General features: G+C 35.7%; 3 protein-coding genes across 3 annotated transcripts in view; 2 read left to right on the forward strand and 1 right to left on the reverse strand.

The window, feature by feature from the left end:
* LOC127650479 (uncharacterized) overlaps positions 1–24,308 on the forward strand; it is a 1,198,408-nt gene that overhangs the window by 301,989 nt on the left and 872,111 nt on the right.
* Positions 1–24,308, reverse strand: part of LOC127650380 (NACHT, LRR and PYD domains-containing protein 3-like) — a 1,539,373-nt gene that overhangs the window by 31,662 nt on the left and 1,483,403 nt on the right. The gene's annotated exons all lie outside the window — the stretch shown is intronic.
* LOC127650387 (protein NLRC3-like) overlaps positions 22,079–24,308 on the forward strand; it is a 132,929-nt gene continuing 130,699 nt past the window's right edge. The window contains exons 1-3 of the mRNA XM_052135785.1: positions 22,079–22,235; positions 22,655–22,735; positions 24,117–24,284. Coding sequence (XP_051991745.1) covers positions 22,683–22,735; positions 24,117–24,284 — 221 coding nt within the window. The 5' untranslated portion in view covers positions 22,079–22,235; positions 22,655–22,682. The remainder of the gene's footprint in view (positions 22,236–22,654; positions 22,736–24,116; positions 24,285–24,308) is intronic.

Genomic DNA, 24,308 nt, shown 5'->3' on the forward strand with positions numbered 1-24,308 from the left:
ACATTCTTATTCACAGTATTGCATGAATATAAAATCTGTTTAACACCATGGAAATCTAGGCCCGCGGACGGGCCCTTAAATGTACAAAATAAAAGTATGCGATAAACAAAACAGCTGTGTGTTACATTGGTACACATGCCACATATCTTTGGAAAGCTACATTTCTTGATTTTCTATTGATATAAACCATTTTAAGATACAATCACAACAGCAGGTACAATCTATATCTTTGTCAGACCACCAACATATAAACAACCAATAACAAAATTTAGGCAACTCACCTATGATGCCTCATAGTTGTACACTGAGCCATAACTTCCCGACAAAAACGGTGTTGTTTCATTGTCAAATGTCCAAATGATCAAATCAAGTAAAATGTTTAGTCCAAATCACAGTATTACATCAATAAATATCCACAGACTCTTGTTGCATCATTTCAAAGCACCTGGCAGCTGTGCCTAATCTTTCACATATTACCGGTAATAACTTCAGTTCAGATGTAAACATTTCCTATATCCGGTATCAAAATGGAAGCACGCACTCTGGCCTTTCGATTGACACCTCATTTGACCCAATAGGAGCTTCCATGTCCTGTCCACAGCCTTCAATACCCAACCACCATCTGTGTCGAGTGTAAGGGCATACCCACTTTCCTTTGTTTACTGATCAAACCAATTACATTGAAGAGTGGAAATGACTGACGCATCGTGATAGCCAATGAAATTCTGAAAACAGTGATATGCGGCTTTAGTGGAACTATTAGATGACGGCTCTGTTATTCCTGTGCGCAAAGTTTCCTCGAAGTTTACCCCCTGCTGTAGCCTCCGTGCGTAAATGCATGCAGAGCTGCTTTGGAACTGTTTACACATTTGGCGATTTAAATATGGTGAAACGGACGTGAAAAACAGGATTTTCACCCCAGGATGTGATATAAGAAGGCATTCATTGTCAAAATTCTGAGTTTGGAGATGAAATTTCTGAAAACAATACAGATGATTCAGAGGCAGATGGAGAGATGAGACACGGCTCTGGACAAGTAAGTGTTTTCTTGTGTTTATAACATATATTACTGTATATTCCGCATAAATAAGCTTTAGTTTGAATAATGAATACACATTTTGTAATTACCCTTTGTCGTGTGTTTCCTCAGTGAGTGTTTGAACCGTTTGTGCGTGTTTTTAGTTCATTGTTTGTTTCAGATCTATTGACATGCTATATAGATGTTTTGTATATTTACTGTAAAATATATATATATATATATATATATATAGTAAATAAATCAATAAATATAAGTTGAAAATAAGAATATATGTTGTGTTTGAGAGTCTATTTGTTACAATGCGGGGAGGTGGGGAGGTGTAGGGCCATCTATTTGTTACAATGCTGAATTGATGGGGGAGGTGTAGGCCCATCTCTTTGTTCCATAGTACATTGGCAAAGTATACAGTATTTACAGTAAATATACATACAATAATACATTTTTACACACTCGAAAAGAAAAACTAATATATATATATATATATATATATATATATATATATATATATATAGAATACAGAAAAGATGGAGAAGTTGTGTCTAGCTTTGTAAATTACATTTATTTATTATCCCCCACTCAGCAAGCGGCCACATAAAGTGGAGCAGCAGGACAGCACCTCATCAAGAGAGGAGGGCTTTCAGAGAGACCCTTGCTGAGGAGCATGGCAGAGTTGGGGTCTCAATCCACAGCCAGACCCGTATCTCCTGCTCCACCGAAGAGCACATCACAGGCTGTTGCACATCACCAAATCTTGCACCGCTGGTCGTCTGAAGTGCAGGCAGTGTCATGCAAAGACACCAGTGAAGTACTCTCCTGTGTTGTGCCTATGTGCTTTGTACACAAATGTGACTGCTACAATGACTGGCATGTTGCTAGAAACATGTACAATTTTATAATGGTTTGTAAATACTTTATGTAAAAATTAATGTAAATAGTTTGTTGTGTATTTTTTATATAAACAAATTGTCCACCATAGCACTAGTTTTGACTCTTTTATATGCACAACATTTAGTTTCAAGAAGGGAAAAGGCACTCTAATGTGTTTATGCATCAGTTACTCTGTGTCAGCAAAACTAATAGTGGATCTGGATATGGAATATGATAGCTCTAAGTGTCATCTTTCATTAGAGCCCACAATTATGACTGTACGTTGAAGCGTTCAAAAGTTGCAGCCTTTTTGTCCTAGGTTTCCAAAGTGACCTTTTGGAGTATCCAAAAGGCACTTTTGTAAAACGCCTGGGTGTACCCTTAGAAAAACATGTGTAAAATATTCATTTTTTTATGATATTGTTATAACATTTGAACCTGGACTAGGTAAGGATTCATGCTGTGATCCCATTGTGTTCTCAAGCTAATAGCTACAAGTTATAGTCATCTGCAGGCCTCTGTATGCAAAAAAAAATTTCAGGCGGAAAAAGAAAATTCTATTTCATTGTGTTCAAACTTCTATTACTCAAAATCAGTAGCACTTACAGTAATTCTGACTGCTGGAGAAAAAACTTCAGAGTGTCCCCTTTCAAATGTGACCAAAACCATGCATGTACTCCAAACGGTTCAAGAACAGCTTTAAATTTACTTTGGGTATGCCTTGATTAGGCGTTTTAGGCTAATTTTACAGGATTGGGAAGAGGTTAAATATAAAATCTGAACTTTTCTAAAATCCAAATCAGTTTAATGATGACATCATCAGATACACTTGATAAATTGTGATTTCCTCATTTTACATTGAATGGACACTTCATTTAAAGGCACGGCACGGGCTCATCTCACCACAAAGACATGTCGGACCCTGAACATTTATTTACACCATCAAAAGCTTTTTCTTGGTCCAAATCTAAAAATCCTACATTAAGATTATTGTCTCTGGCAAAAGAAAGCAGATCATGTATTCAAAACAAATGATCAAATATTGTGCGTTTAGGAATACAATATGACCGGTCAGCGTGAATTAATTTAGATATGTAAAGTTTGAATCTGTTGGTTAATGCTTTGGACAGTATCTTATAGTACATTTATTTCACTGCTGAAATCTGCAGTGTGAGAGTATTTTGGACATTTTGGGTTTGGCACCATTAATGGTTCTCAGTTATTCTGTTTGGAAAGTTTGTTGCATCGCCCCATGAAATCTGTGGAGGATAATATATTTAGATGCAAACGGATTGTGTTTATATGAAATGTTACGATGAACTTATTTTCATTTTATATGATTTATTATTTGCTTAAGTGCAGCACAACAGCAAGACTACAATATGTTTAATACTAATAATATGTTTTATTTGTAAAGTACTAAATAGGGTTTATAAAGTGCATTAGCATACAGGAAATGAACAGTGATACTGTAGCACATTTGCTTGTGTTGTGCTCTGTCACTGTATTAAGCTCATTTAAAAAGTGTTTCAAATAAACACAATAGCACACAAATATGTTTAAAATGATGTACACTCACATTAGATGATGACTCCAGTCAGATACTGACCTCAATAAAAGCTGTTTAATTGTACATTGAGCGGGTCGCCCTCATGGATGCTGCCATGTTGACCGCACATAACAAACTGTCTTGCAGTTGATCAGTTACTACCACTAATAATATCAATAATGATCACAGATAAACGGTGTGACATCAAGCACCAAGAGCGAGCACACAACGGTCTCATCAGCCGCCAGAGAGATTACGAGTCGCAGCAGTCCATCTTACAGACATTTTGTGTGATGCAGCAGCAGTTAACAGGGGCGGTGCAGGATTTTTCACAGGGGGTCGGGCAGTGATCAGTCTGTGGTGTCAGTATAAAGTCCAAAACCACTGGTACTATTGGGACGAATAAGAGCCAGATAAAAACTTACTGCTGCACTTTTAAAAGCGCGCTAACACTGATCTGGAGCCGTTTCATAACCCAGAATTAAAAGTGTTGCTAATCACCTTTCAGAGTTACAAGTGTGAAACGTTACTTTACTGGAGGTTAAAGCGGGGTTAAAAGACAATAACCCAGGGTTAAGTGCAGTGTGAAAGCACTTGAGTTTATTGTTGGTGGGATGTTGTGTGTGTGTATTGCAGGGTGTCAAACTCAGTTCCTGGACCCCTCACACCCCTCATGTGTTGTAAGACTGTCAGTGGATTGAAATATTGAATCACGATTAATCACATATTTGTTTTGTTGTTAGTGTTAACACATTCAGTTCCAGGAAAACTAAATAACAGTCCTGTGTGTCTTTATTAGAGTCTTTTCTGAAAGTTTCAACTAGTTGATCAAAAATGAGGCTATAAAACCATCAAACTTTTACATGCCAATAAAGCTAATAAATATAAATTAATAAGAGAGAGAGAGAGAGAGAGAGAGAGAGAGAGAGAGAGAGAGAGAGAGAGAGACATTCTCTGTGTGTTATTTCAGATAAAATCACTTTGAAGTAAGTTTCAGGTGAGCTGAATGTGATGTCATCATTTGTGTGTGTTTGTGTTTTTATAGTGTGGATCATGGAGGAGAGTTCAGGATTACAGCAGGACTACACAAATGTAGGTCTACACACACACACACACACACACACACACACACACACACACACACTCACACACACACTCACACACATACTCTCTCACACACTCACACTCACACACACACTCACACACACACTCACACACATACTCTCTCACACACACACACACACACACACACACACTCACACACACACTCACACACTCACACACATACTCTCTCACACACACTCTCACACACACACACACACACACACTTTCACTTTCGCAGGTTTAATGTTCTGGTTGGTTTTCTCCACTGTCAATCATCCGGAGTAATCCGACGTGAATTTAAGGTGAAAGGATTTATTTATTTTAGGGGCTGCATGTGTGAACTGGAGGAGCTGAACACTGAAGCTGCAGTCCCGACGGGGTTAGGAGATTAGGTGTGAAGGTAGATCGGGGGTGTAGGTAGTTTATTTGTAAATAGTGTCGATGGTCCAAAGGGAGATGGTGACGGTAATGCAACAATGGGTTTGTGAAACACCGAGAGCTCCTCATTCAGATGTTTCGTATGTTTTAGACGCTCGCTTTGATAACTTGTTCTCTTGTTAGTTTTGACTGATTTTGACTTTGTTTGTAATCTGTGAATTTATAATTCATCTTGTTTTTTGTTTCTTTGTTTTGATTGATCAAACTGTTTATCTGTCAGTGTGTCGCTGTTACACGACATTATCTCACTGTCCGTTGTGTTCATTCCTTCACATTTCTGAGTTATTGGATTATTTGTTCTTTGAATTCCTTTTCCTCCTCGTCTTCACTGTTGATACATGCTGTAAATATTGTCTTGTGAATAACACGTGTAAATATTTCACTACACTGCTGATTTACAAACACACACACACACACACTCACACACACACACACACACACACACACTCACATACACACTCACATACACACACGCCCTTACACACACACACACACACACACACTCACACACACACACACACACACACTGGTTTAGTGATTGTTGTGTTTTAAGTGTTTTTTCTCTTCTTGTGTTCAGATGTCTGTGATCTCACACTGGATTCAAACACACACACACACTCACACACACACACACACACACTCACACACACACACACACTCACACACACACACACACACACACACACACTCACATACACACTCACATACACACACGCCCTTACACACACACACACACACACATACTCACACACACACACACACACACACACACACACTGGTTTAGTGATTGTTGTGTTTTAAGTGTTTTTTCTCTTCTTGTGTTCAGATGTCTGTGATCTCACACTGGATTCAAACACACACACACACACACACACACACACACACACTCACACACACACACACACACTCTCACACACACACACACACACACACACACACACACACACTGGTTTAGTGATTGTTGTGTTTTAAGTGTTTTTTCTCTTCTTGTGTTCAGATGTCTGTGATCTCACACTGGATTCAAACACACACACACACACACACACACACACTGAACTCATTCTGTCTGAGGGGAACAGGAAGGTGACACGTGTGGAAGAGTATCAGTCATATCCTGATCATCCAGAGAGATTTGATGTGTATCATCAGGTTCTGTGTAGAGAGAGTCTGACTGGACGCTGTTACTGGGAGACTCAATGGAGTGGAGATGCTGTTATATCAGTGTCATATAAAGAAATCAGCAGGAAAGGAGAGAGTCGTGACTGTCTGTTTGGACTCAATGTAAACTCCTGGAGTCTGATCTGCTCTAATAACACATTCACTGTCTGTCACAATAATAACAGAACTGACATACGTCCCCCTTCACACGACTGTAAGAGAGTAGGAGTGTATGTGGACTGTCCGGCCGGCACTCTGTCCTTCTACAGCGTCTCTGACACACACACACTCACACACTTACACACACTCATCACCACATTCACTCGACCCCTCTATGCTGGATTTTATCTTTATCCTGGTTCCTCAGTGTGTGTGTGTGAAATGGATCATCAGAGACACACACACACAACTGGATGAGTGAAATATACTCACTGTATCTCACATCAACACAACTCCAAACTCTTTCTAGAAATCATTTCATCAATGAAACTGATTGAATTCAATACAATGACAGTACTTTGTGTCTCACTGTGATGTGATTGAACTTATTTACTATCAGATTCAATAATAAAAATAATGATTTGAAATGAATAAATGAGTCTATATATGAACTCTTTATTAAACACACGGCACATTCAGATACTCATTGTTTTATTTATACTAAATAAACATTTACAAATACAGAATTCTTGTGATTTTTCTACAGTATATAAATCTTAATACTTAACAGACAATTCTAGAAAAAACAGCTTCACACTTTTGCATTCATAAATGGATTTATAAGAACTAATTACAGGATCATTTAAAGTTGGTGTAAATTTGACAGATTTGAAGAGTTCACTCATTGATAAAAAGTCAAATGCTGTCATCATACACACACCCTCATGTTGTTCTGAACCTTACACATGTTGTGGTTTCTCTGTTTTTACTATCATAATTAATCTGTTGTTAATGCTGAAATGTTTTTAGTTTTTCACGACAGAAAACATTATTTTATAATAAATAATATTTTTCTTATTTTAAAGTAACATGCAGCATTGTGAGAAACTCACTGACCTCATGGCAAATGACAAAAACTTGAAAATGTCATATTTGGGACATAATATGATAGAAAATAGCAATAAATTAATTGATCAGGTATTTTTATGTTCTTGCCCTTTTAAGGGTTAATGATCAGCAGGCTTATAAAATATTATATAGTATATTCAAATATTATTATTAAATATCAGCATTAATAATTTATTATATTAAATTAAATCATATATAAAATATGAGATTGTGACAGGATTTTGGAGTATTTTCTGTCATCTGGTGAAAATAAAAAATAATACATGACATGAAATAACAGTAAAAGTCAGTAGGTCAGAACTGTCCCGTCACAGCAAGAAGGTCTCGGGTTCGAGTCCCGGCTCAACTGGTCTTTCTGTGTGGAGTTTGCATGTTCTCCCCGTGTTCATGTGGGTTTCCTCCAGGTGATCCGGTTTCCCCAACAAGTCCAAAAACATGCAGGTTAAGTGAACTGGAGACTCTAAATTGCCCCTGTAGGTGTGAGTGAGAGTCCTGCAGACACTGGGGGGGCATCAGGAAGGGCATCTGATGTAAAACCTGTGCCAACTCAAATATGAGGATCATCAAAGCAGAAAATACACAATGAACAAAAGCACACAGGATGAACTAAACAATAAAAACAGAGAGAAAATATAAAATAGAGTTCAACTGATGTGCTGTCACAGGCAGATATCATCTATATTACAACAGTTTCCAATGTGGCTCATCCAATCAGAAATTACAATCAGAACATTCATTTTTAACATTGTTTTACTGCTCCACTGTACAGTACCTTATCTATATCTTTGATCCGAAAACATGCCTAAATCTGCACAAAAAAGAGCCAGTAACTCCGGAAAACCTGATTCACATGTGCCGACTAATAACGGCCATGACTGCGAAAGCGGAATAATTCAAGACAAGCTTCTGGAAGAAGATGAAGAATTTCTGCCATGAATTTCTGTCATGAGAATGTGCGAGAGGAGGTTATCCGCATATGCCAAGAAGTGATGCCACATGAAGCTGCGGAACTACCAGATGCTCTTGATGTCGCTCACTGACTGGGAACCAATCGTGCTAATGAGACAAGGCCCGACCCAACAGTCATTCGGTTCACTGTCAGGAGATTCACAGATGCAGTATGGAAGGCGGCTAAAAGCAGCGAGTTTCTCCGGAATCAAGGCATGCAGTTTAAGGAAGATCTGAGGAAGGAGGACAGAGATTGGAGACGTTGTGGCCTCTAATCAAAAAAGCGCGCGATGATGGAAATCTGCTGACTTTGTCGGGGTCATGGATGTATTGAAGGAACTGATGTTACGGGGTCAGAGGAGTTTTCAAAGGACTATTTTTATTCTTTTCTTTCAAAACTTTCTCAAGATTCTCAGAATTGAGTTGCAAGGTTAAACTGGATCCCAATATGCTGCTGCGAACTCTAACTATGAACAATATGTATTTAACATTTTAACACACACATGTTTTACAGATTGTTTTATATATTATTCATTATGTTGTTTTTTAATATTAATATTAATCCGGAAATATATAAGAGAGATGTCACACTTAGGCAGCTACCATGGGTAATTAAAGATATTTTTCTAACATTTAATTATTCAGTTATACAGTCGGTGCTGATCTCGATACCACTTTGATTTCAACGTTTACCAGATTGACCAGACATTTTACTTGTGCAATATTCTTATATGTCACATTTATCACTTGTTTCGTTTAATGCTATGGGGGTTAAGAAATAACATTAAAGGAAAGCTCTATTTCTTTTTGACAAACAGTTTAGGGCGGAGTTTAGTTTTGTACAAGAAGCTCATTCTACTAAAGAAGATGCAACATTTTGGACTTCACAATGGGGTAATTCAGTTTGGTTTGCTCATGGGTCTGAACACTCAGCTGGAGTAATTACTTTAAAGAATAGATTTAATGGAGATGTTCTACATACAGAATGTGATCCTGCAGGACATTTTATTTGCCAAGTAATTAAATATGTTGATAATATATTAATCTTGGGAAATTTATATGGGTATAAAAACAGTTTGGAAAATAACTATTTTCTCGAATCCATAGAAAGAATATTTGTTGGTTAAATAAATATCCAAATGCAATTTTATTAGTTGGAGATTTTAATATTATATTAAATAAACAATAGATAAATGGCCACCAGCTCGACCTAACCTAAATAACAATCTTAAAAACTTCATGGATCAATTCAATCTTATAGATATTTGGAGAACCAAATTTCCATATTCTTCATTAGGGCAATTACTGTAATATTAAAATATAAAATATTATTCCCCTCCATATTTGATCTAGTTTGGGTGGCATAAATTTCTTCCTTGTTTGCAATTTTGATATTAACAAAATACCTGTGAAACTTTCTGCATTTCATCCTCAAGCTTTTGTAGCATGAGTTTAATTTACAAACACAACTTTTCACCTCACCAGTACTTTATCTGCAATAATAAGGACATTCTTTTAAACAAAAGTCTATTTTCTTTGAAAACTGGTTTGGAAATAATATTGTTTTGGTGGACCAGTTATTCAACACAGATGGCCTTCTGTTTACTTATAAGGAATTCACTCCCTCATCAACACTGATTTGATATGATGAATGCCTTGGAATTAGTGGCTGTATCTGTAAATAAAAACATATATATATTTATATATATATTAAAATGGGGACTATATATATAATTATACATTTTTTGTCCCTACATTACTTTATTTTTTTAAACTTTTTTTTGCCCTGAGGCCCCCCCTTCATTTCTGACCCTTTGCCCATCCTAATACATTTCCAGTGACACTCAATTATGATCTGCAAGGAATCATGCAGAAGTAAATCATAATTAAAATGATTTATTTCCCTCCTACAGACCACAGATATACTACAGCTCTACGGGACTCCCCTTGTGCCACAGGAAGCGTGATGATCCAAGACTTGTCTGGTGGTTTTCAACTTTTGTTCATCTCATATTTTCATTCTTTTATGAAACGTGTGATTATATTTAATAAAGGTGCTGACATGGTTTTCATGTGGCTCGTTTTCATCGTGTTTGCATCAGGCTAGCACATGATGTGCCATGTTGTGTTTGCAAGAGTTTATTTGAGCATTGATTTTTCTATTTAAACTTATGCACAACCATTTTTCATTAAATGTATATAATTCTTAGGACACTGATTTAGAGGAGACTCACGCAAGAGGAGAGAAACTGGGCATCCTTGAAGTCACGGAGGATGACCTCTCACAAGCAACAAAGAGGTCTAAACTTCAGCATCATCCTGGAGGAAACTGGTCATGGAGGTCCTCTCTGACTTTCCCACTGCTTTCATGGGACTCTTTGGACTTCACTATGTGCTAAATATTGAGTTTCTAAAGGACTGAAATGCACAGTTGAGGCAGTGCAGAACATCTTTGTGGGATCGGGAGAAAAGTGTACAACAGAGTTCAGTCCCTGAAGAATATGATTTTCTCTGTATATGGAGTTTAAGATGCTTTGAGTATTTCAGATGCTTTTAATGTTTACCTTTGGCATAATAATGTTTGGTTTAGATGTCACTGTATATTGTGTACTGGTGCATTTAGAGTTTTTAAGACTTATTCTTGAATTCTCTTAAAAGTGAAATGTTTATTTGTTTACTTGATATCATTGATAAACTGTTCAGTCATACTAAATGTTTCATGTTGAGGTGTGTCAGTGTTTTGTAGATGGGTGCACTTCTGTTTTATAGACCATCCTTCACATGTTGAAAGTTTGTTCCTCCTACATGCTGCTGTTTAGTCACACATTTCATATTCAGTGGCAGGTCTTGTCAAACTGTTTTAACTGCAGTGTTTCATTTTAGTATTACAGTATTGAATCACTTTGGCTTAAATATTTGTGAATTAAATAAATGGTATCACAGGATCACAGTGGAAGCACTACTATCATTATTGATGCCTCTTTTTGGCGGATTAGCGCAATTATAAAAAATAAATGATTTGCTTCCTGTGAGAAATATTTAAAGGCACAGTTTACCCAAAAAGGATAATTCATCATCATTTACTTTGTTCCGTCTCAAACTTATGACTTCATTTCTTCTCTAGAACACAAGAAGTATATAAATGTTTTATATAAATGTAATCCATATGACTCCAGTAATTTAATCCATGTCTTCTGAAGCAATTCAGTCAGATGTCAAGTTTTATAATGAATTAGGAGGAACATTTTGATCTGTTTCTCACCCAAAACTGATTGTATTGCTTCAGAAGACACAGATGAAGCCACAGAAGCTGTATGTTTTATGTGTGTGTTCCACGGAAGAAAGGAAGTCATAGTTTGAGACATAAGGGAGTAAATGATAAGATCAGTATTTTTGGGTGAACTATACCTTTAAGAGAAATTCTAATCGTCATGATGATTAAAATAGCATTTAATTGCATTCAACAGGCTGGTGAAAACATTCTTAAATTGCTCTTTGGAGTAAATGTTTTAACATTGTCTCACTGTTTTCAGTTTTTGAGTTCTACAGACAAAAATGTTTGTATTGGCACAACTTGTTTGTTAGTTGCAAAAAAATTTTCCCCTCACAATAATTGTTTAACAAATGTTACTAAAACGTTAAAACGTCCAGTTTTCTTGTCATGATTATAACGTTATTTTAAGGTTAAAAAACGTTTTTTACAACATTCTCTTAACTTTAATTTCACCCAAAATACAGGTGAAACTCGAAAAATTAGAATATCGTGCAAAAGTTCATTAATTTCAGTAATTCAACTTAAAAGGTGAAACTAATATATTATATAGACTCATTACAAGCAAAGTAAGATATTTCAAGCCTTTATTTGATATAATTTTGATGATTATGGCTTACAGCTTATGAAAACCCCAAATTCAGAATCTCAGAAAATTAGAATATTACATGAAATCATTAAAAAAAGGATTTTAAATACAGAAATGTTGGCCCTCTGAAAAGTATAATCATGCATATGTACTCAGTACTTGGTTTGGGCCCCTTTGCATTAATTACTGCCTCAATGCAGCGTGGCATGGATGCTATCAGCCTGTGGCACTGCTGAGGTGTTATGGAAGACCAAGATGCTTCAATAGCGGCCTTCAGCTCTTCTGCATTGTTTGGTCTCATGTCTCTCATCTTTCTCTTGGCAATGCCCCATAGATTCTCTATGGGGTACAGGTCAGGCGAGTTTGCTGGCCAATCAAGCACAGTAATACCATGGTCATTGAACCAGGTTTTGGTACTTTTGGCAGTGTGGGCAGGTGCCAAGTCCTGCTGGAAAATGAAGTCAGCATCTCCATAAAGCTTGTCTGCTGAAGGAAGCATGAAGTGCTCTAAAATGTCCCGGTAGGCGGCTGCGTTGACTCTGGACTTAATAAAGCACAGTGGACCGAACACCAGCCGATGACATGGCTCCCCAAACCAACACAGACTGTGGAAACTTCACACTGGACTTCAAGCATCTTGGATTGTGTGCCTCTCCATTCTTCCTCCAGACTCTGGGACCTTGGTTTCCAAATGAGATGCAAAATTTGCTCTCATCAGAAAAGAGGACTTTGGACCACTGAGCAACAGACCAATTCTTTTTTTCTTTAGCCCAGGTAAGACGTTTGACATTTGAAGCCCATGTCCAGGACCCGTCTGTGTGTGGTGGCTCTTGATGCAGTAACTCCAGCCTCAGTCCACTCCTTGTGAAGCTCCCCACGCATTTGAATGGCCTTTTCCTGACAATCCTCTCCAGGCTACGGTCATCCCTGCTGCTTGTGCACCTTTTTCTTCCACACTTTTCCCTTCCACTTAACTTTCTATTAATGTGCTTTGATACAGCACTTTGAGAACATCCAACTTCTTTTGCAATTACCTTTTGAGGCTTTCCCTCCTTGTGGAGGGTGTCAATGATGGTTTTCTGCACAACTGTCAGGTCAGCAGTCTTCCCCATGATTGTGAATTCAACTGAACCAGACTGAGAGACCATTTAAAGGTTCAGGAACCCTTTGCAGGTGTTTAGCTGATTAGAGTGTGACACTTTGAGCTACAATACTGAACCTTTTCACAATATTCTAATTTTCTGAGATTCTGAATTTGGGGTTTTCATAAGCTGTAAGCCATAATCATCAAAATGATATCAAATAAAGGCTTGAAATATCTTACTTTGCTTGTAATGAGTCTATATAATATATTAGTTTCACCTTTTAAGTTCAATTACTGAAATTAATTAACTTTTGCACGATATTCTAATTTTTCGAGTTTCACCTGTATAACGTTATTTGAACGTTTCTTTTTAATATTATATGAACGTTAAAATGTCCAGTTTTCTTATTGTGATTTGAACATTATTTAAAGGTAACAAATAAAATAAGTTTTAAAAACATTTGTCAAACTTTATTTTCCTCACAATATAACAGTGTTTAAATGTTTAATTAAACATTATATTAACTTTACAATGTTCTTGTTGTGCTTAGAATGTCATTGAAAGAGTTGAGTGATGTTTTTTACATATTAACTTTATTTTCCCTGACAATATATTTCTTTGTAATATTCCATGTACATGAACATGTCCAGTCTTCCTGCCATGAATAACATTTACAGCATGAATAGAACAGGATAGCATTCCTGCTAAACACAATCCTACAAACTTTATTCTTTATCATAAAGAAATCATGTCAAATTATGTTATATGAAACATTTATTAAAATGTACAACATTTGAAATGTTCAAATAATTAAAATAAACTGGTTTAATGGTATAAAAACAAATATAAATCTGTATACATTAATATTAAATATGTGTGTGTTTTATAACAGTAACAGTATATAAGTGTGTGTGTACACATTACACACACTACTGGTGTCAATCTCCTGATTCTCCTCCTGTGATGTGAACAGATTGCCTCAAGTTATTATTTTGAATTGTTATTATATTATGGGAATATCCTCAGACATTCACTTTCGCTACTTCATGCAACTGAACTTATTTTATAATATTTGCTCTAAAGCTGAAGTGTGTAATTTCCCACCAAAGAAAATTGCTAAAACATCCATGTTTTTTTAACCAAACTTCAGAAGAGCAACCAAGCATGATGACCTGAATGTGTGCCTAAAACTATGTGTTGATTGTGCCACTGCTGCACAGTGCAAGTGTTAGAGCTGAAGGTAAGGGGGTTTATCATAGACTGAGGCGTGTGCTCGATTACTCTGGACTTGTTTTGATGTGACGTCAGCTCATCGCCATATCACGTGTAAACTAAAGCTATTTGTGGGGCTAAAAACATTAGAGCTTCAGTCAATCCAAGATTTATTGGTTATACTACAATCAGAAAATAAATGGGGAGCTGTTTCTTCAACAAAACCACAAAATGAGCAAGTTTCATAAATGATATGATTTAACCTTATGCTTTTCTTTTTCTGTGTATATAACTTCATATTTTGATGTCCGCAAATCCATAATATTGTTTTCTGTTGTTATGATTGTTCATTGTAAAAGATACAACCATGCTTCATTTCCCTGATCGTTTATGTATGTATATATAAGTTCTGCAATAAAATAAAAATAATAAATCTATAGCTGACGCTTCACATATATCTAGAGAGTTGCGACACTTGCGAATGAAGTGGATAATCACACATCAAATGACTGTTTGATTTAGAGTAGAGGTGCTGATTGATGTTTTAGGAGAGCTGTAGGCCGGTATGAATGTTGAAGCACATCCTGGACTGTTAAACTCTCTGCAAAACATTTTCATGTATATTCTAGGGTCAGGGGGTGCTGAGGTGGGACATCCATCTTATCTGCTCCCGATAAGCACTATTGAGCTCTCGACCAATGATGCACTGGAGCTCCGCAAGCACCGCCTCCCTCATTTACATGTTGCACACAGAAAAGTAAAAATAAATACATGTATAAATAAATAAATATGGGAATATATAAATATGGAAATAAATATATGTGGGAATAAATAAATATAAAAAATAAATGAACACATAAATAATAAAAATAAAAAACATGCAAAATAAATGAATAAATAATTACAAGTTAAAAAGAATACAAATAAAGTTAAAAATAAATATAGAAAATAATAAAGGAATAAAGTCATACAATAATAAATTCAGGAATACATTTAATTAAAAACGAATTATATTTGTTTTATCAAGACATTTATTCCTTAATTAATTTTTTTATTCTTACATTTATTTATTTCTTTATTATGTTTGCAGGTTTGGGCTCCATAGTAGAGAAATGTTGCTAAACTAAGGCCAATTGTGTCCACAGTAGAAATGGAGATGATTATACATGCGTCGTAAATTCAAGACGCACCGCAGTCAGAGATCCCGTCACAAACACTTGATTGCAGTTTTGTTCAGATCTTTCGGTCTGACACTGAAATTACTGAGAAATAAAGTGCTGAATTTACACATCTCACACATTATCACTGCACTTTATAAGCTTTAAAGGGATAGTTCAGTGAAAGTGAACGCTTTGTCATTATTTACTCACCCTCAGACAAACCAAAACTCACAAGACAACAAAAATAAACCTTTCAAACTACTAGTTTAATCTGACACAAACAATGATTTTTTTAGATGATTTCAGAGATTTTTTGTCATCTATTCTTCAGTTTTCTAGTGTTGTGATTCTTGGTTATTTAAATGTTCATATTGATGATGTCTCTGATAAATTTGCTGTGAAAAATAAATTATAATGGCAATGAAATAAACAACAGGGCTCTCTTCATTCATCTTCCAATAAACCAAAGTCTTTTATCATCTTAAGGAGTTTGCAGGCTTGTTTAGTCTTCATACAGTTCAGTGATGGAAAATAGTTACAAAATAAATCACTTTTAAATACAGAGAAATACGTTTTTTCTTTACACATTTACATGTATAAAGAATTTACCCAGAATCAACATTATGTTAATAAAGAATTCAATGTTTTTGTCATCCAATATCACTCCAAATACAACAGGCCTAGAGAAGGTCGGCAGGGATTGGATTTCTGTCTCCAACCAATAGGACATATTTCCCCAGAAAATATTTGAATGTACAATAAAAGAAGAGGTGATCAGTTGTCTCTATGTCAATCTGACAAAAAGTACAAGTATTGTAGTCAAAGTTAAATCGAAGTCTTAAAAGTTCACTTGAAGGATAAATACCATTAAATATTTGAAAGTGAGTTTCCTTCGCTTTAGGAGTCACTGGAACACGAATATACTGGACTTGTAATATATCATTACGATATAAAAGTGTAGGATATAATATAGAATTAAAGGAAGAAGGAATATGTTTGTTGGGAAGTGTTGTCATGAGGTCGTTACCATCAAAGAGAAGGGATGGGAGTTCACATAAGACATCTAGCGAGTGAACAAAAGGGTTTTGTACTAAGTGAAGGACATTTTTTGGAATGGCATTTATAATACGTTCAGATTGCTTGCGTTCACAATATAGGTTGAATTTAGTACAAACATCTTTAAAAGTGAACAGATTCCCATCCTCATCCATTAAGTGAACTACAGACCAGAAACCCTTTTCGAGCCAATCAATAATACATAGAGACTTATATCTGGATAAAACACATCTGTTATTCCCAATGGGGGTCCAATGTGGGGTAAAGTTGTGATTATATAATAACGTCCAGAATAGCAAAATCTCTCGGTGAAAAGAAGATCATTTGACTGGAAGTTTTGAAATAACAAAGTCACATTTTAATAAGAAATCAATTCCACACAATCTCCTAAACATACCTTTGGGAATGCTAAACCAAAAACTATTTTCATTAGTTATTCACATTTTAACCATTTAATCTTCAACATGCCATTTATACACTGAAAATCAAAGGCTTGTAATCCACCATTCTCGTAATCTTGAGTAAGTTGTGCTCTCTTAATGTAATGTACACGCTTTTTCCATTAAAATGAACATTCATTTGATTAATAGTCTTAATAGCTCTATTGGAAATAGAGAGGCAAGATGCAGGTAAATACACCTGGCAAGACTCTCCATTTTAGTTAAATAAATCCTCCCAAAAATAGATCAATCCCTTTGCATCCATACATCGAGTCTAAATTTGCATTCATTCCTTCTATTCCAGATGTTTTGTTTCTCCTTAACAGCTTCATCCTTGGAAATGTGCATAAATATTTCACATTGGATTTGATTGGGATATTAAATATTGCTTCAAGGGAGCATTCATGTATTGTGATAATTTCACTTTTATCAATATTAAGTTTTAAACCTGAACATTTGGAAAAAATAATGAATTATTTCAATTGCTTTGTGAATCTGATCAAGAGTTTTTAAAAATAAAGTTGTGTCGTCCGCCAATTGACTGGTCACAATTTGATGTCCAAACACATTTAGTCTTTCGATATTTGAGTTTTTTATAAGGATGGCCAACATCTCTGTAGCCATAATAAATAATGAGCTGAGATGGGGCAGTCTTGTTTAACCCCTCTTTTCATGTCAAATCTAGGTGAAGAGCCTGTAAGGCATCTGAGCTATTGATATCTGTGTAGAACAACTGAATAATCTTACCAACATGTTCACCAAACCCATACATTTGTAAACATTTAAGAATAAAAGAATGATCCAGCATCTCAAACGCTTTATAGAAATCTAAAAATAAAATAACCCCATCTTCTGTTTCTTTGTTAAACAAGTGTAAAACCAGTGGAATATTATTATGTATAGATCGGCCTCTAATAAATCCAGTTTGTGTCTCCCCAATAACTTTAGATAAACCAAGTCTCAAGTGATTGTTAAATATATGGGTTCATAGTTTATAGTCATTATTTAACAAAGTTATAGGTCGTAAATTGTCCAACAGTCTAGGGTCCTTCCCCGGTTTGGGAATAATTGTGATTAATCTTGTCTCATTGAGATAGAACCGAATTATTAGATATTTCCTGAAAAGTTGCAAAAAGAAATTCCCTTAATAAACCCCAAAAATGACGATACAAATGTGACGTAAAACCATCTGGACCAGGTGATTTATCTGATGACAAACACATGACCGCAGAATCAAGCTCTTCAGTTGTGAACTCTGCATCACGTCATTTTCAATTGTTCATCTATTTCAGGGACAAATTCACCAATTTCTTCAAAAAGGGAATTCAGATCTAAAATGAATGAAGAGGACGAGTACAGGTTCTGATAAAAGATGGCGATTTCTTTTGCTATTAATGTTGCATCAGAACATTCGACACCATGAATGATTCAAGTTTTAATAATGTTTTTTACTGACGCTTTTTCTCCAGCCTACAAAAATAAGCTGAATTTTCCCCTTTTTCCATCATTTATCTCTTGATCTAATGTGTGCCCCTCTGGCTTTTCTCATATACATTGAATCTAATTGTGATTGCAGAGATAATAATCGTGCTGTATCATTCTCTGTCAAACTGAATGTGTTAGAACATTCATTTATTTCTTTAATGAGAGATCTCTTCTAAAATATAACGTCTGTTTAGTTGTTTACTGTAAGAAATAGATAGTTGACGAAGTTTGTATTTAAAGAATTCCCATTGACCTACCCAGGAAACAAGACTATTATCTCTAATAATATTTGACACAGAGTTTCAGAAGAGATCTCAACAATGTCTTATAGAAATATGATTATTAATGTGCAGTTTATTTATTGGTGTTTTCTCAAGTACTGTTTTCTGCTACAGCAGGGGTCAGGAACCTCACCATTCACCAACACATGATCGTTTAAAACTTTCTAGTGACCATTTTCCAACAGGAAGTGCGATTGCTTGTAGGTTATAAGTCATTTTTAAAGCTAAATGATTCACTGACACTCAGCAGGGGGGTTCACCATATAATCCGATATCATGATATTTTAAATGCGATTATCATTCAAATATTTTTTACATATCACCCAGCGCTAAAGCGGTTTAGAACAACATGAGGCTGAGAAAATGATGACAGATTTGTAATTTTGGCTGAACTATCCCTTTAAGAGCATGAAACACCTGCTGGACCTTTAAATGTTGTTTGTCTCTTTCAGACTCCTCCTCCTCAGGTGACAGGTGAAAGTGAAACTAGTAAAACAGGATCCATTTTGTGATAAATTTGCTCTTAACTTTCTGAATATCACTGAATCTTTGAATCTTTCTCAACATGTTTCTGAACACACTCATATAAAAGGGAATATTCTAGATCTTGTCTTTATCTTTGGTTTACATATTAACTCTGTTTATCTGAGGACCTTTGTGTCTCAGATCATAATCTTATTTTATTTGACTTGCCCTTTAATCTAAACTCATCATGTGGTAGTCGGTATTTCTAAGTGACCGTTTATGACTAAGGTTTTGGAAAAAGAGTTTGCTAATCAACTAACAGCTGTTTTGATGCCTGTAATGTATTTGAGAAATGTCAGTCCGGCTGCCGTCAGTTGCACTGGACTGAAACTGCTCTCCTTAGAGTTTCAGATGATGTGTTAATGCGAGCTGATGCAGGTAAATGTTCTGAACTGATTCTTTTAGATCTTGCAGCTGCTTTTGACACTGTCGATCTCTGTATATTAGTGGAAAGGCTTAGAAAAGGTGTTGGTGTCTCTGGAACAGTCTTGAGGTGGATCTCATCAACAGCATCTGTGTCCTGTGGTGTTCCCCAGGGCTCTGTTTTGGCTTTTTTGCACTATATTTGTTGTCTTTAGGGCAATTAAGAAGTATATTTCCGGGAGTATGTTATCACTGTTATGCAGATGATATTCACTATATTTATTTTAAGCCTTATGAAATAACTAAATTGTCTATTATTATAAATTGCATAAACTCTATAAAAGATTGGATGTCTGAAAACAACTTGCAGTTAAATGCAGAAAAAACAGAAGTTCTTGTCTCTGCACCTGCTGGTGTTCTCCCAAAGCTGATGGAAACTCTTGGTCCTTTATCTCATTTTGTTAAGCCTTCGAAATGTGGGTGTTTATACGTGACAGACCTTGAGTCTTAATCAGCATGTAAATTCTCTTGTTGTTTTTATCAGTAGAGAAATGTTGCTAAACTAAGGCCAATTGTGTCCACAGTAGAAATGGAGATGATTATACATGCGTTCATTTCCTCTCGCCTTGATTATTGCAATTCTCTTTTTACTTGTCTTAATGCTGCATCCTTGAAACAATTACAAGTGCTTCAAAGTCATCAAAGAGATCACATGTAACACCAATTGAATTTCTTTACATTGGCTGCCAGTAAATTCTTGTGATGTGTTTAGAGCATTGCATGGTCAAGCTCCTGCTTATATAAAAGAGTTGATGCAACCTCATAACTCCAGCAGGAATCTGAGATCTTCAGAACAGGTCTTGTTAGCTGTTCCTCTCTCGAGACTAAAGACTAAAGGTGATGCGCCTTTGAGGTTGTGGCTCACAAATTGTGGAAATTGTGGATTTAAGATCTGTGGACTCTGTGGTCATTTTTAAAAAGCAGATAAAAACCCACTTGTTTAAAACTGCTTTTATCTCATTTGTCTTTTTTATGCTTCTTTGGTTTTATATTGTGAATGTTAAGCACTTTGTGACATATGTTCTAGAAAGTATAGAAATAAAAATTACTTACTAAATTACTTGAATAAAATAAATAGATCTACTGATGATTGCATCAAATCAAACGTGTTTTATGACACTCAGAGTTTTAAGACTGTTGGTAAATCAGATGGCTGTAAAAACAGTGTAATCAGAGACTGGTTTTATGACTGAGTAAAGTGTGCCATGGTTCATTTGGGTGTCACTAAAGTCAACGTCGCAACAGGTTTGAAATGAACTCCCGCCAAATGCAGATTTTCATGCACAGTGGCGGGTAATTTTGCTGACGTACAGACACTGTGGAGGACGACCTGTAAGACTTCTCAGAGTCATTTAATGTATGACAAGAAATTAGACACAAAGACTCTCGTTTGATTAAACATGATTATATTTATTATGATTATTATAATTATCTTTACAGTTATTATTGTCTTTATTAATGTGTAGGCTATAAGTAATAGTTCACCTGTTGTGATACTTGCGTGATGGCAAATGGAGGCGGTAAAGGATTGGATTTGGGGAGGTGCTTATATATAAGATTTAAGAATTTTTAGTCACTTCCTTATTTTAATTGCTTTTTTCGTTTCATTTAATGTGTAATTTTAATTTAGAAATGTATTTTGTTAAATTTTTTCGTGTTTCAATAAATTTATGTAATTTTTAAAGCAAAAATATTCATTGACTCTCAATAAGGGGGTTCAACATATAATCGGATATCGCGATATTTTAAATGCGATTATTATTAAAATATTTTTACTGAGACCAAAAGAGAATAAAAATTTTTCATGAACAATTGTAAAATAGAGTAATTTTATGGAGACCCGCACAAACACATGTTTACATATTACAGCATGTTACTTATTAATTGTTATATTTGTTTTTTTTTAGTCTATTGAAAATAATAAATTAATCATTTGTGGAATATCTCTTTCGAAGAAATGCATCAACCAGAAATTAAAAAATTGGACCCTTAGTGAAAAAGGTTCCTGACCCCTGCTTTAAAGGGATAGTTCAGCCATAAATCAATGGTTTGTCATCATTTACTCACCCTCATGTTGTACCAAACCAGTTTAACATGTGGAACACAAAATGAGATGTTCGGTCTCAGTCACTGAATCTTTTTCCCCATTAATGAAAGTGAATGTTGAATAAGATCATTTGTGTTCCACTGAAGAAAGAAAGACATACGGGTTTAGAACAACATGAGGGTGAGAAAATGATGACAGATTTGTAATTTTGGCTCAACTATCCCTTTAAGAGCATGAAACACCTGCTGCACCTTTAAATGTTGTTTGTCTCTTTCAGACTCCTCCTCCTCAGGTGACAGGTGAAAGTGAAACTAGTAAAACAGGATCCATTTAGTGACAAGAGCAGAAAATTACACGACGAGAGAAACAGAGAAAAAGTTTGACAGTTTTTGTTCCACTGAATCGTCTGAAACAATCAATAAATTCATTGTGAAGTATTTTGTAGGTGATATTCTAGTCAGTAAAGAGGAACATCAACAGTTCTTGACAGGTGAGTACTGAACTGCTGCTAAACAAACCAAAACTCACAAGACAACAATAATAAACCTTTCAAACTATCAGCTACAGTAAGACATCTAACAGATATCTAAGTATTAATCACAGCAGAACAAACAGATACTGAGACTTTTGCTCTTTTATCTGAATTGTCAGTATGTGTTCAGTTTCTTTGCCACTGAAATGTTATTTCTTCTATTGACTTGAAACGTTGCTTTGTTTTCTTCTGTTGAGTCTTCTGATGTTTTCTCTTTATGCTGGTGTTTAACATGTCATAAAAGCTGACAGTCTGCAATTGAACCTCATTGATTCATTTCTAATGGAATATTCTAGAGGACAAATAAAAACAAATATGTGTCAGTATTGAACAAATAAACACGTCACAAATATAGATGATGTCCCGTTTGTTGACAGGTGTTCAGTGGACTGTTCAGATGATGTCATGGACTCCACAAAGGATCTCAGTGGACAGACAGACACAGGGAAGGTCAAGAGGTCAGAGGATTTCAATGCTTTAATAAAATACACTGATAGATATTTCTGATATGCTGCACAACACTACAGTATAAAAACACTGAGGAGAAATGAGAACAGACTGGATTATCTCAAGTATAAACATGTGAAAACAGCTTTAGGGTAAAGTGAGATCTACAGTCAGATGACAATGAGACCGGTTTGATTCAGTCACAGACAGAACTGGAGAAATGTACATTATTTAGGATTGGGGTCAAAGGTCATTTGTGTGTATGTTTCTCCTGTAAAAGTAAATTTGATGATTTAATTCCTGTGAAAACAGTTTTTCAGAAAGCAGCACATTGCATTGTATAGTGTACATCAATTCTGTGCATTTATTGACATGTAAATTTGAAACTTTTCGGTTGTAGCTGAAAGTTATTCGGCCCTCGTAAAAGAGTCCCCCTTCATCCACTAGACATACAAGGTGTGTGAGAATCAGCAATGTTCAGCTGGTTAGCATGTATTTCAGGAGTCTCATGTTCGGACTGTTTGCACACAACTTTACAGAGAAACTTCAGGAAAACTACAATCTCCAGTGTGCTGCTTTTCACTGTCCTAAACCAGAAATATTCTCAAGATGGAAAGAATTCAATGTAAAATGAGATGTAGTCATTTTCTCTATGAGAGAGAATAAAGTATTGGGGTATAAACGGACGGAACATAGATTAAACGTTTAAAGAGCATTAATCTGAGCCCTGCCACAGCACCACAATCAAACAAATTACTGAAGGTCTTTATTTATAGTAAAAGAAATAAGGACAAGGTATTGTGAATAAACACGAAAAGGGAAGCAATGGCTTCAGGAGAGGGCAAGGCCAAAATAACAAACAAACAAACAAACAAACAAACCTAACTGAAGTAGTAAAACTCTTAAGCTACAAAGAAAAGAAAAGAAATAGCACAATAATACTCTAGCTTCCTTCCTGGCCTCAAAACAGGAGAAAACTGAGTACAACAAAAATGGCACCCACCTCCCTACAGCTTCCAAATAAACATCCAATAACACATGTACTTACAACAGTCAAATATAGATAGAGATACAATACCCAAAAGTAGAACGTTCAACAACTAATTCACAATCTGCTACAACAAGCTGGGCAGGACAAAGACAATGTTCTGGAGAAAGCTTTTGTGGGAACATTTCTCTCCCTCTGGCAGTTTCTTCTCTGCTTTTATGCTTCCTCTGTCTGGGCTGGTAAAGCACACAAAGGAACTAGTTAAAGGAAACACAGTTAAAACCAACCATCTGAATACGTCTCTGGACGTAACACATCTTTAAAAATAATAGCTTATTTAAATGAATATATGCTTGTATTTATATCACACAGTATACAATACATAATATGCAGTTATTTGTAAGGATACACAAACCCTGCCGAAGTGCTGCGGGGAATCAGGATGATGAGGCCCATTCATCAGCGAAGCGTCAATCGGTGAGACGGTGTGATGTTCACGAGGACACTGTAGGGGAGCAGAAAGTTTTACGGCGAAAAGTCCTTCAGCTGGCTTGTGCATATGAACAGCAATGGTAAAGAGCTTCTAGACAAGAGAT

This window comes from Xyrauchen texanus, chromosome 10 (genome assembly GCF_025860055.1).
Source record: "Xyrauchen texanus isolate HMW12.3.18 chromosome 10, RBS_HiC_50CHRs, whole genome shotgun sequence".
Classification (NCBI taxonomy): Eukaryota; Metazoa; Chordata; class Actinopteri; order Cypriniformes; family Catostomidae; genus Xyrauchen; species Xyrauchen texanus.